Source organism: Polypterus senegalus, chromosome 1, assembly GCF_016835505.1.
Source record: "Polypterus senegalus isolate Bchr_013 chromosome 1, ASM1683550v1, whole genome shotgun sequence".
Classification (NCBI taxonomy): Eukaryota; Metazoa; Chordata; class Cladistia; order Polypteriformes; family Polypteridae; genus Polypterus; species Polypterus senegalus.
In genome coordinates, this window is record NC_053154.1 from 330,089,646 (window position 1) to 330,103,827 (window position 14,182).

A 14,182-nucleotide genomic window follows, 5' to 3' on the forward strand; every position below is an offset into this window, starting at 1 on the left:
CAAATAAACGAACCACACGTCGTGGCACAGCTTAAAGGGGCTTCGTCTCTAATGCTGACGTCCAAGGTTTGATTCCTCGAGAGGGGAGCAGTAGAGTGTGTATGCCTGATGAGCCCAAATGAGGGCGAAACACGTGCCGCATACTCTTTGCATTATTTGACAGTAAACTATGCAACATATATATATATTTGCAACAGGAGATCCACAAAAGGAGAAAATGAATCACGTATCATAAAGTAATTTTTATTCCTGAGCTTTCAGCCCCTACCAAGGGCCTTCATCAGACAATAATGCTTAGACTTACAAGAACCAAAGGCAAAATATAGCAAAAGTTACGTGGGTGGGGGTGCGAATGGGGGTTATTGGTTGTAAAGATTTTATTATGACCGTGTTCTTCTTAAGTTTGCATATGCTGGATTTATGTCCAAATGTATGTTGATGCTGTTCTCATTTGATAGCCAAGACTTGGCCAGCTCTCTGGCACTTTTGGTACTGGCCTTAAATCTTACTTGTACATTGTCCCATTTAAATATATGTCCTGTTGATTTAGTATGCGTGTAGATCAGTGAGCGTGAGTCCTTTCTTTCAGGGGCTGAAAGCTCAGGAATAAAAACTACTTTATGATACGTGATTCATTCTCTCCCTTTGTGGATCTCCAGCTGCAAATATGCAAACCGTATCATAGACCTTCTCTTCCATGTATATACAGTATATAGACATTGGAGTGCACGCCCTCTAGTTTGCTGCAGCACCACAGATTCCTGCAGGGCATGCTGGGAGTTGGAGTCTGGAGCAGCTCTGGTCTGGTGCTGCAAAGACGATGGAGCCCTTTGGAAGTATTGCTGGAAGAACAACAACATTTATTTCTATAGCACATTTTCTTACAAAAAGTAGCTCAAAGTGCTTCACATAATGAATAGAAAAATAAAAGACACAGTAAGAAAATAAAAAGTCAACATTAATTAACACAGAATAAGAGTAAGGTCCAATGGCCAGGGTGGACAGAAAAAACAAACAAAAAAAAAAACTCCAGATGGCTGGAGAAAAAAATAAAATCTGTAGGGATTCCAGACCATTAGACTGCCCAGTCCCAGTAGGGAAACACCTGGCGCACTTCTGACTTCTACTTGTCAAGTGGCAGATACCATAGGGAGGATATATGATAGACTAACGTTTAAAAAAGCTTTTCTTTGAATGCAACTCGATCTATCTGCACTACTTTTGCGATCTACCGGTCGATCGCGATCGATGCATTGGGCACCCCTGACATAGAAGATCAAATACAAAACAAAGCATTTAACGTGCTACTTTAGTTATGATGGGATTGAGAAACTAGTAAATTAAACGATTTAGGATGAAGTTTACGATGTTCTTCTTTAAGGACAAAATAAACAACATGATTAAAGTGGAAATTTAGAGATTAAAGTTGACATTTTGTGCTTTAATCCCCACTGTGTGCCTATTTTCTTTTTCTCTGTACCCTAATAAGCTTTCGTGTGACACTCAGACAGTGGGCTACGACTTGACTTTTCACGGCGACTTTGATATGTGGCTTCTTTTTTATTTCGGGCACTGTGCGACTTTGTGAACTTGAGCTTTCGAGTTTCTTCGACACACTATGTCACTCGATCAACTTCCTTTTGTTGATTATACCACCAAATAATACGTTTTTCTTTGCCTCCACTTGGTATTCGCTGAAATTCTTCATTTTCCCTCTTGCTTTTGCCATTGTCTTTTCACAGAAGGCTGAGCTTAAGGGCTATTTATATTGCTTTGCACATTCAAAGAGGCGTAATTCTGGGAGGAGTTGGGGTGGGACAGCAGGCATGTGCACGTTCATTACTTGTCATGCTGACTGGGATTTATGGAGCAAAAGAACGTGGAAGTTGGCGTTCACACAGATTTATGCATCTGGATTTCGGCTTTTGTGCTTACGCCATGTTATAGTGCGAATTCTACACACAGCGTTATCCATGAGGCCCCTGATGATGCAAAAACCTTAGCAACACCAAAGAACATGGTCTCTACCTTCAAAAATACTTCCAAAATTGGGAAAAAGCTCAGAAAAATGAATATGATCAAAGTTTCACAATACAAATATATAATCATTATTATACCATAATTGTGAAAAAACGAAATCATGATACAAGCAGTCATTTTACATGCTGGATGACAAAAATATGAAAGACTGAGTTATTAGGTGTGCACCATTCATGGTTCTTTTCTGACATCTGTTAAAGTTTACTCATTAAATAAAAAGTAGGAATAAGCTAAAAGTTTTTGTCTGCTGCACATAAAGGTGGACTATTTAAAAGCCAGCAGTGATCCTACTGTCCATAAAAGTGAAATATCCAGCCTTTGAGGTGCGAGATGCTGGTGTTCATTATGGTCATTCTGCTTGTTAAGATGGGATGCATGCTAACAGACCCAAATTCAACAGTGAATAGTGCTCAGTTCAAGAAGCACTATAACACTCAGTTCAATGAGGGACATGACAGTCTTTAAAAGTTTCATGGAAATGGTGAGAAATTATGAAAATCAGAAGCACTCGTGCTATGCTGTGTGTTTTTTGAAAATTTTATTTTATAAGAAAACTTTTACAAACTGTTTTGCAGATTCAATTTCCACGCTGACGTGCAATGTCTGTTCATCAAATTCTTGGGACACGTGCCAAAATGAAACAACGTTGTGTTTTCCCACCAGTGGACAATGTGCAAGTGTTTCCTCTTTCAGCAGTTATAATGGTGAGACTTTCCAGCAGTCCTCATTGAATAAGTGCGGGTGTGAGCTGAGATGAATGAGCCTTTGCATGTGGTGTCTTCCCCATGGGTCTGCTCCTGGGCCCCTTTGGTTTTCCTAAATTCAATGTCACCAAGCCAGAGCGGCTTAAGTCACACACCTGGTGTCTCATTTGAGTGTCATTGGGATGCATAGATTGGGTTTATTTTCTTATTGTAAAAGAGTGTAGACCATTTTTGACTTCTTCTGGAGTCATTTAAATGTGGGCCTGACCAGTAAAGTATCTATTGCAAAATTTTAAAAAAAATGATAAAATGTCCTATTGTAAAATACCTGATATTTTCCAAGACGGACTTACAAAACACTTCTGTTCTTCCCAGGCATGTATCTGAATTCTTATGTGAGCAGAGGCTGTATGTCAGATCTCAGCTGCAACATGACTGCCTCCATTAACACGGGATATCAGAACATAACAAGTACTTCCCAGTGCTGTAACTCCAGTCTGTGCAACACCGATCAAGGTAACAAGGAAAGCAACAATATGGAATGCTTGTCATCATTGCTTTGTAGTCATTATTTTCATGAAGTTTTCAAAACAGTATGGTATTGTAATTCGATTTTATATTGTTGTGGTGAAGGCATCATTAAACTCCCAAATGATGCTGTGGTGTTTATGTTAATGGCAACCATTGCTAAGTTCATAAGCGAGTGTGATGTCGTAATGCTCACATTATATAACATGGCGGTATGCATTGTCGTGTGTCCAAGCTGTGGTGGTCCTGCTGTGGTCAGTAGATGGCAGTATGCATGGCCATTACAAGGGGTTTGTGTAAAGGAGTGAAGTGAGAAGAACTGAATTGTGTAATGTGTCCACTGAATTGTTATGTGGAGGTTTTAAATGAAACCATATTAGAAACACCCTACAGGGGTATGTGCTTCTCTAATTGACTGACTACACGACTTATTGGCGGCGAGGAAGTCTTTACTATCTCGGCAGCAGCCTGCACCTTTCTCTCCACACCCGGGTCAGCCTACAATGGCTTTCATTGCTTGGCTATGCATCTTTGACAATTACATGCTGGCCGCTAATCAGGTTTAGTTAGCCAATGAGAACAAATGTGTTTTGCTTATTCATTGTCTTGGCGTAGAAGGGCAACATATTTTAACAGTACTGTAATGGTACTCAAAATGTTTTTATTGTTGCTGAACATTGTCGCTGAATGTTACAAGTTACAGTAGCATGGCCAAACGGCTGGCGAGTCAATTGGACTTGATTGAGCAATATATGAGAACTGGTTTTTATTGGTGGGTTTAGAGAACTAACAGATGAAATGATACGAGATCAGGATATGGAAAAAAACTAGCTCTTCTTGTATTAAAGAACGACTCCTTCTGGTGAGAGATTTTACATTATTGAAAGCAATTACAATAATAAGTGCAAGCCAGACTGAATCCACCATGGCTGAGGCCAAAACTGTTTAAAATGGAGACACATCTACACCTGCAGCATTTACTCAAAATGGAAGGTTTTTGTTTAGAGATGCACACTATTGAGATATGAAGAAATCAGAAGTACAATCCACTTTGATCATTCACAGACACAGCCTTTCATAGGTACCTTGGTGGTCCAGTAGTTGGCACTGCTGCTGCATCCTGGATTTGAGGTCCAAATCCTGCTCTCATCTGTTGTCTACATGTTTTTGCCATATCCCTATGGATTTTTCTCTGGATTTTCTGCTTTTCCAGTTTTTTGTCTGATATCTTCAGAGATGTGCTGCTTAGGAGACATTGTGTTTTTAAATTGACAAAAATGGTGTGTCTGTGTGAGTGAGCATGCCACATAATTGACTGATTTGTCCAGGCTCCTTCCTACATTGTGCCTAGTGCTGCAAGTTAACATAACGGACAGTTCTTTGGCATATGGCACTAAAAAATGGTCACCGGAGAGAAGCCACCAAAGCCCTCAGAAACAGTGACCAGGGATGGATTTAAATACAGGACCAATGCTAACCTGTCTATTTCTAGAAATGAGCCAGAGACTAACATGACATTAAACATTTACAAAATGTTATGATGTTTTTAAGACCAGTGAAACTCACATCATTGACTCAGAAAGTGACTCAGGCCATATGACTAGTGACGAGTCGCTCAGGGTTGAGAATCCCCCTTCTGTTTCTCTCTCAGGCTGTTCTAGATGGCCAAGATGGGACACAAAGCCACTCCCTTGGGATTATAAGATACCAGCTCTCTTTTAACAGCAAAGGTGAATTTCCCAAACTGTCTTGGCAGACTTGGCCAAGTGATGCAACTTTGTCTTCCTCAGCATTAGAATATTAGAACAATTTAGACAAGAAGAAGCCCAACAAAGCTTGCCAGTCCTATACAATACAATACAGTTTATTTGTGTGTAGCCCAAAATCACACAGGAAGTGCCGCAATGGGCTTTAACAGGCCCTGCCTCTTGACAGCCCCCCAGTCTTGACTCTCTGAGAAGACAAAGAAAAACTCCCAAAAAACCTTGTAGGGAAAATGGAAGAAACCTCGGAAAGGCAGTTCAAAGAGAGACCCTTTCCAGGTAGGTTGGGCGTGCAGTGGGTGTCAAAAGTAGGGGGTCAATACAATAAAATACAATACACAGAACAGAACAATTCCTTAAGACAGCATAATAATAAAATTTTAGAAGTTACGGTTTAACAGTAGATGATATGACATAATTAGGTTTGGATATTTTTAGAGTCCTGGAGACCTCATCCATCTAGCTGCCTCCCCATTTGGCCATGCCACGGCTGAAACGTTGCTGCTGATGAAAGGACCCTCTTTCCCATGATTCCTGTGATCCTCCATCAGGGATGACTTTACCATAGGCAGGCAAACAACTTGGCAGGTGGGCGTGGCACCAATGCCACATTTGGGTACCGAGAAAGAAACAGAATAGGTGAGGGTTAGTATTCAAATATAATTATCATGTTACTTATGTTTAGTGCTAATGACTAACAACAGAGATGCAGTATGTACAGTTAATCAGCAGCTCTAGTCAGGATATGCTAAACTGAAGTAGTGAGTCTTCAGCCGGGATTTAAAGGCTGAGACTGAAGGGGCATCTCTTATGGAAGCAGGAAGACCATTCCACAGTTTAGGGGCCCTGTAACTAAAAGCTCGACCTCCCACTGTTATTTTATTAATCCTTGGAATCCTAAGCAGACCGGCATCTTGAGATCTTAATGTGCTCAGGTTTGTAAGTCATGATAAGTTCAGACAAGTAAGCGGACCTTGGCCATTTAATGCTTTATATGTTAAAAGGAGGATTTTGAAATCTGCCCTAAACTTAACTGGGAGCCAGTGTAAAGATTTAAGAACTGGGGTTATGTGTTCATATTTTCTTGTTCTTGTAATAATTCTTGCAGCGCATTTTGGATTAACTGGAGGCTGTATAGAGAACAGTTTGGAACAGCCAGTGAACACCGCATTGCAGTAGTCAATCCTACTAGAGATAAATGCATGAATTAATTTCTCACAATCCTGTTTATTTAGAAAGCCCTTAATTTCCTAACATTTTTAAGATGGAAAAACATGTTTTGGACGACTTTGTAATATGCGCTTTAAATGACATGCTAGAGTCAAAGATAACTCCTAGATTGCGGGCTGATTCAGTAAAATTAATTGGGATTCCAACTGAGTTAAATGATGACAAAATATTGCTGTGATCAGCGTCATTCCCTCCAACAATTAACATCTCTGTTTTATCTGTATTTAAAGACAAGTAGTTCTCATTCATCCATTCCTTTAATTCACTAACACAACTAATTAAAGACAACATCGGAGAAACTTCATTTGATTTAAATGAAAGGTATAACTGGGTGTCATCTGCATACAGTGAAAATTAACATTATGTTTCCTAATGAGAGATCCCAGTGGAAGCATGTAAAGTGAAAACAGTAAAGGTCCCAGTACTGAGCCCTGCGGACACCATATTGAACTTCTGTGTATAATGATGGAGTACTGTCAGCACATTTCTGTACATACTGGAATCGATTTGATAAATAAGAACTGAACCAAGCGAGCACGGGCCTGTAAGCCCAACATCGTTTTCTAGCCTGTGCAGTAAAATAGAATGGTCAATGGTGTCAAATGCTGCACTTAAGTCCAACAACATAATTACAGTGGAATTTCCTTCATCAGAGGATATCAGAATGTCATTTACAACCCGTGTTAGTGCGTTTCTGTACTATGACCAGTGCGAAAGCCAGACTGGAATTTCTCAAATAAATTGTAATGCGTAAGGTGTGACTGAAGCTGACTGGCGACTACTTTTCTAGTATTTTAGAGAGAAATGGTAAATTTGAAATAGGCCTATAGTTATTTAGTATGTGTGGGTCTAGGTCTGACTTTTTAAGTAAAGGTTTAATGACTAACACTTTTAGTGCATCAGGTACTGTGCCATGCAGTAATGAACTATTGATAATGTTAGAATAGGCTGCAAGAACATCCATTGCACTTTTTACTAGATTTGTTGGCACTGGATCTAGGGAACAAGTAGTGGGCTTCATTTTAGTAATTAAAGTTAAGACTTCCAGCTCAGTTACAGGATTAAAATTACTAAAGTGCTGAATGCAATGTGGCAGGGTCTGCTAAGCTAGTATTTGGTTTGTACTGTGATGCTGAGATCTGGGATCTTATATTTTTAATTTTCTCATTGAAGAAGTTCATAAAGTCTGTACTGCTAATATCTGTTGGTATTTTGCACTGTTGATCTGAATTCCCATTTGTTAATTTAGCCACTGCTCTAAAAGTACCCTAGGATTTTTATTATTGCTATCTATTAATGTAGAATAGTATTCTGAGCGAGCTTTAAAGAGGGCTTTTTTATATTTATTAACACTCTCTGTCCATGCAATTTGAAAGACATGTAGCTTTGTTGTTCTCCATCTGCGCTCCAGTTTTGACACTCTAATTTAAGAGCTCGAGTATTTTCATTAAACCAGGGAGAGTTTCTATGTGCTTTGATCACTTTTGTTTTAGGGGAGCCACTGTGTCAAGAGCATCTCTCAAGGTCACATTATAATGTGATATTAGCTGATCTAAATTGTTTTCCACGTTTACATTTGATGTTAACTGATCTAAATGGTTTTCCACAATTACACTCGACTTACTCAAGGTATCTATAAATTTTGAAGCAGAATTACAATCTAGATGTCGCACTGTCTTTGTTTTAATCTGTGAGTGCTTGGCATGGGCAGAACTAAATCAAATGTAATTAAGAAGTGATCGGAAATAACTACATTTAATGGAGTAATATTGAAATTTTGAATTTCAACTTTGTAAGTTATAATTAAATCTAATGTATGGTTATGATTATGAGTTGGACCTTTGACAATCTGACAAAATCCTACTGAATTTAACAAATAAGTAAAACATTTGCTAAAAGTGTCAGTTTCCACATCAATGTGTACATTAAAATCCCCATCAGAACTACGTGATCATAATTTATAGCCAAATCAGACAGAAGGTTGCTAAATTCAGTCATGAACAATGAATATGGCCCTGGTGGTCTGTAGACTAGCACTATAATTGTGTTGGAATCTGTTTTAATATTTAAAATGAATGCCTCAAAGGATGTAAAGTTGCCTAAATTTTTAGGAGTGATTTGCATTTTGTTACAATGAATTATTCCAAGGCCTCCTCCTCGACCAGAATCTCTAGACTTATGAAGGAACGAGTATCCATCTGGTGACGCCTCAGCTAGGGAACAGTGTCACATTTACTAAGCCAGGTTTCAGTAAGAAGACACAGATCAGATTTTGTACTTAATATATATCATTTACCAAAACAGCTTTAGTGCCAAGAGAGCGAATGTTCAATAAACAGCATTTAAAACTGCATGGTTCTTTCTGAACTGCTGATATATTTTTTTTTAATTTGAATTAAATTTCTATTACAGATGCCCCTGGAGGAGGGTCTGGTTTTATCCCTTCGTCTAATTATACACCTTATTTTTGGTTATCAATTAATTTATGGTTTGTATCAAGACTAAATTTACGGGATGCCCCACAACAGGGATTAGGGGTAACAGCTTCAGGAAAATAACAGGTGGGATAAACAACAGCCTGTGATTTAAGATCACATGACTGCGGCCTGGATGGTGCTCTAATCAGTCAACCAGGCAGTTTTGCTGCCATATTTTGGGATAATACATAAGATCCCTCCAGTTAGGATGAAGACCATCTCTTCTGAAAAATCCAGGCCTTTCCCAAAAATCATCCCAATTGTTCACAAATGCTATGCTTTTATTTGCACACCAGGTTTCTAGCCAGCAGTGAAAGGAATGCAATCTGCTATAAATCACATCCCCTCTATATAATCTTGGTAAGGGACCAGATACAATTAAATTCCGACATTTTCTTTTATCTTTGGTGCATAGAGAGATGAAGATCCGCTTTAATACCTCAGATTGCTGTAAATAAATATCATAAGTGCCGACATGCAGCAATAAGGTAGATACTTCATCGTCGCAACAGGTCCAATGGCCTTTATGCCAGAAATCTTGGCCCCTGCAAGGCACTTAACATTAACTGCTGGTTTAACATAGTTTGGAATTCTAACATTCCGCACTATGGAATCGCCAATTATGAGCACTTTATTATTCTCAGTTTCCACAGGCACGTTGCGGAGAGCTGAGAACCTGTTCTGGGTCGAATTGGTGACCTGGGTGCCGGGGGACTACATTTTGGATTCTTAGACCCCCGTCTTACTGTTACCCACTCGCCTTGTGGCTGAATTGGTGCTGCTGAGTTCGGCCTCGCACTGACTACAGTGGGACCTGGAGAGACTGAAGCCAATCAGATGTAGCGAATTGTCTAAACAAACCGAGTCGATCCAATTTTCGGTTTGCCTAATCGCTATCAGATTCCTAACGCGGTCCTCCAATTCGCGTATTTTCCCGACCAACTCTAAATTAACTAAACATTTTTGGCAGGTGAAGCTATCTGCACTGTCGGCCGGAAAACCTGAGCTGTACATACTGCAGGACACACAACATATAAACGTGCCCTCGACGGGCAGAAAGCAGATAGAACTTATGTTTAGCACTGATATCATCTTCTCCGTTTTTGTAGTAACTTCAGTGCTTCGCCGTTTTCCACGTTGAGCTGGATCAGTAAGACACCGCTGGCTTTCAGTTTCCACCACCCGCTGAGCCATCGATTTTGATTTCTGACTGCCGGTTATTTCACCTGGTCAGCTTTCGGCTTTACTTCAGTTGAACTTGCTCGGGTGTTTGCAAAGGGCTGTGTGCCTGTGGGAGACGCCGCTGCTCTGTGCTTCTGTTCGCTGCTAATCTGAAGAGGTGAGGCCTGTGAAGGGCGAATTGTAATGAGAAGTTGGACTGGGAGAGTAAATTGTTATAAGAAAGTCTTCAACACCTGGTGATTGTTATGAGAGAAGGTGCTGAGCGAGGTCATTATTATGAGAAACCCTGTAAGGCAGACGATGAGAAACGGTGTGAAGGGGGGAAATTTTGTGATAAGAATCGGAATAAATTTGAGGTTCATTTCACTGAATTGAGATGGTTTTGTATCTTTTGTAATGCCATTCTGCCTGCCCACCCTAAAGTCTCCGAGTGCCTTCTTTGTGTAGCGTGTTTCTGCCACAACAAACATACTTTGTATTCTGGTATCTTTGGGATGAAAAAACATTTCTAGAAGTGATTTTAATATGACACTAAGAAAATGGCCAGAATGGAATTTTAGACTTAAGAAAAATACAACTTGGAAAAGGAGGGAGATGAAGAAGATGGCAAATTCCTAGTCCTAAAAGATCAAAGCCAAAATGCTACGCAAAAGTTGTGGTAAAACTAAAGGTCCTCACACCAGCTTAACTAACCTAACTATCAGTAATGTATCAAGTTTATTTTAAAATGACTCCAGTGCTTGGATACACACTGCTGGGTGCCAGTATAATATAGAGGCAGATTGTGATGACTTGGCACATCATGTGATCTTCACCTCATGTGACCAGCAACAGGCATACCTACTGCAAACAACATGGCTGGCCAGGTCAAATTTCCACCAATTCAAGGTAAAAAAAGTCATCTGGAAAGGCAGATGAGTTAAAACAGTAAAACAAATATAAATACAAATGAGAAGGACATGTGCAAAAATATTAAAAATGAACTAAATTAATTCAAAATGTGTTTAAAGTTTCTTTGATTTTCTTTGTAATGAACCTCAGCCAGTCATTCAGTCAATCACTTTGCTTTTTACACAATAAAAACAACTCGCCTTTCCAGGTGGCAATAACATTCTAGCCTCCAAGTTGCTGGTCCTCATTTGGTCATCAGACTATTGCAGGGGCTGCGGACAATTTGTTGGTACCTGAATAGGCAGAGCAACTGGTCCATTCTGAGAAACCTGAGGTCCACAAGGATGTTCTAACCTCTACATTGGGATGCTTTGTTTGTTATTTATTCATGTAAACCAAGCAAGGTAAGGCTGACCATGCCTGCCATCATTATATCTGAGAGACTTGTTTGACACATTTCCCTTTGAAGATCCCAATGACCAAAGTAGAATAAACAATAATGAGAAGGAAATAAGACAAATCATTCTATCAGATATCAAGTTTACGCACACTAAATCCCGTTTCCCAAGAGCACTTCTCAAAGCCACAGAAACACAATGCAGCCACCTTGTGACGGGAGCAGCTGGTGAAGTCACAGTTCATTAAGGCCAATGGCAGCAAGTTCCCTGTGCTTCATTTCCTGTTGGTTACATGTGACTTGACCAGAACGGTTTGGCCTACTTCATCGTTTTAAATGATATTTAGAGGCCAGGATTAGATTTGAGTAGTGAATCAAAATACCATCAGCAGAATCTCATCAATCATTTAACAAGCACATGAGATGTTGTTCTGAAAAGTGAGACGCTAAGCTTTATAAGGAAGATGTGAGGTAGTGACCCTGGCCATCAATTGTTCACTCGGTCCAAAATGCCAATGTTTTATCGATAGACCTCTGTGTGTCTCTTACCGCAGTTACACTGAATGCCTCCAGTGACCCAAATGGCCTGCTGTGTTGTTATGGAGGAGGCAGCACCTGCCAGAACGTGGTGACCTGCACCGGCAATCAGGACTACTGCTACACATCAGGTCTGTGGACATGCTGACATTGTGTGTAAAGACATGTTAACTATAAAGAACGTGTTGTGTTTCTGTTTTTTAATTTATTTTTATGTTATATTTGAAAAATAAAGTTAGACTAAATTTTAGTGAAGGCAGTTCATGTTTATGGGGCTGTCGTTTGGCTTGTCTTATGAAGTAATGCCTTTCTTTTATGTATATTTTATTTTTAATCATCCTGCCTTGAGTATTTTTAACCATTTATTGATTGCTCAGATATGAAACACAACTCTTAATTTTTCTTATCAGATGGATTATTAAGCTATTACCAGGGATGCGCTTCACAAAGTGTATGTGACAATCCAGCTGGTGCTTCAGCCTTTCTTCAACCTTATTATTTTGGCACAACGATCAGCTGTTGTCAAGGAAATTTCTGCAACAGACTCTGTAAGTACCCCCAGGTCACCACGTGCCTTTGACAATAGTGAACGGAATTGGAGAAGCATTCATACTGCAGACATTTCTTATTTGACAATCACAGATAGAATGAACTTTATTTGTGCACAGGGAGAAATTTTAGCATTTTACAGATGTTTTTTAAATAAATTAATGCATAAATAAGTAGACAAACAAATATATATACACACCAGAATGTCTTAAAAGAAAGAAAATTTAAAAAGGATAAACTCTTCTGATTTGGCAGTCCCAGTAACAATAAGGCACTATACTGGCATATTGCTATTGGTATAAAGTTGTGTTTCTTGATATACTTCTGGTGAATAATTCATTAGTTGTCATAGAGAGGATGTGCAGTATTGTTCATAATGGCACTCGGTTTTGATTTTAATTCTCACCTTTGCTACTCCCTTCAGGGGTCCAGAGTGTGTCCTTTTAATTATCTTGTTGATTCGGTAGTCCTTTGTTACCAGCCCAGCACACCACATTGGCATTCACAGAGTTGTAGAAGATATGAAGGATGTCACTAGTCACATTAAAGGAACGCAGTCTCCTGATGAAAAAGAGTCTGCTCTGCCCTTCCTTCTCTAGATCCTGTGTGTTCTGAGAGCAGTCCAAACTGCCATTATTGTGAACCCTCAAGTACTTGTTTAGTGCACAACCTTCACGTCCACTCCCTCAATAGTGACAGGACACAGAGGTGTGACAAAAGTCATAAATAATATATTAATAAAAATACTATATACTAGCGGAGACTCACATCATTGAATTGTCAAAGGCAGAGCAATGAGGAGCTCTGTGTGCTACTGGGGCAAAACATCTCAGTCAGAAGAAAAACATGGGACTTGAACCTAAAAACAAATGAAGAGATTTTTTTTTTTTTGCTCCAAGTTGTTTTAAAACACAAACTTCTATTGCTTAAAAATTGTTTTTGGTTTGAAATCCAGAATTGTGTATGTAATGGGTCTTTGTGTCATGACACACAAATGTCTAGAGTCACATGATAGCAATGGAATGCCTTGCTAGGCCCAAAATGGCTGCTGACACTGACATATAAAAAAAAAATGGCGACAATCATGATGATGACCAAAAATATAACCAAGACACAAACTTTGTATTGGATAACAAAATAAATCAAACTAATTATAATAATCCCAACAATAATAATAAATGCACAAAGAATCATTACACACTGAAAGTGAAGGTAATAGGTAACAATCCTGCTGGAAAATGACTGAAGACATTGGAGAAATCCTAACCCTACACTTACACCACCATTGCATTGTCAATTAATGACTCAGTTAATGGACGGCACCTCTGCTGAAGCTTTTCCCTGCCATCGCACTGGAGTGTCACTGGAAGCCTTTTTTTTCGGTGACCCCTGCTGACCTTCTAACCCTACTTGGGTTATGACAGAAGACGAGGCTGGAAATGCTTTATGGACCCCATACTGTAGCTGTTGTGGTTCCTGACACAAAATCTCAAATAAACTAAAAACCTAAACTGGTCCTACTAAGAAGGCATCACTTTCAAGCAGCCTAGTCCCAAAATCTAATGCCTGGCTTTCAGCCTACACACCAAAATGGGATTTTAAAGTCACAAAATATAAACATTTCCAGAAAACAGGAGTACGGACCATAAACTCCTTGTCTCACGTCAAGCAAAACGACGCCTTTTATTGGCTAACTAAAAAGATTACAATATACAAGCTTTCGAGGCAACTTAGGCCCCTTCTTTAGGTAAGATGTAATTAGCCGTGTCATTTTACTTGACTTTTCACTACATTCATAATGGCTAACACGGTACAACACCCTAGTACTACAGAAATTTAAATTAGCATTAAAGAGTTCAAAAAGGGCACAAAAAGGTATGGCAG

At 39.4% G+C, this 14,182-nt stretch overlaps 1 protein-coding gene across 1 annotated transcript in view; it reads left to right on the top strand.

Moving 5' to 3' along the window:
* LOC120517567 overlaps positions 1–14,182 on the top strand; it is a 92,378-nt gene that overhangs the window by 33,899 nt on the left and 44,297 nt on the right. The window contains exons 10-13 of the mRNA XM_039740006.1: positions 2,616–2,744; positions 3,120–3,260; positions 11,767–11,880; positions 12,160–12,297. Coding sequence (XP_039595940.1) covers positions 2,616–2,744; positions 3,120–3,260; positions 11,767–11,880; positions 12,160–12,297 — 522 coding nt within the window. The remainder of the gene's footprint in view (positions 1–2,615; positions 2,745–3,119; positions 3,261–11,766; positions 11,881–12,159; positions 12,298–14,182) is intronic.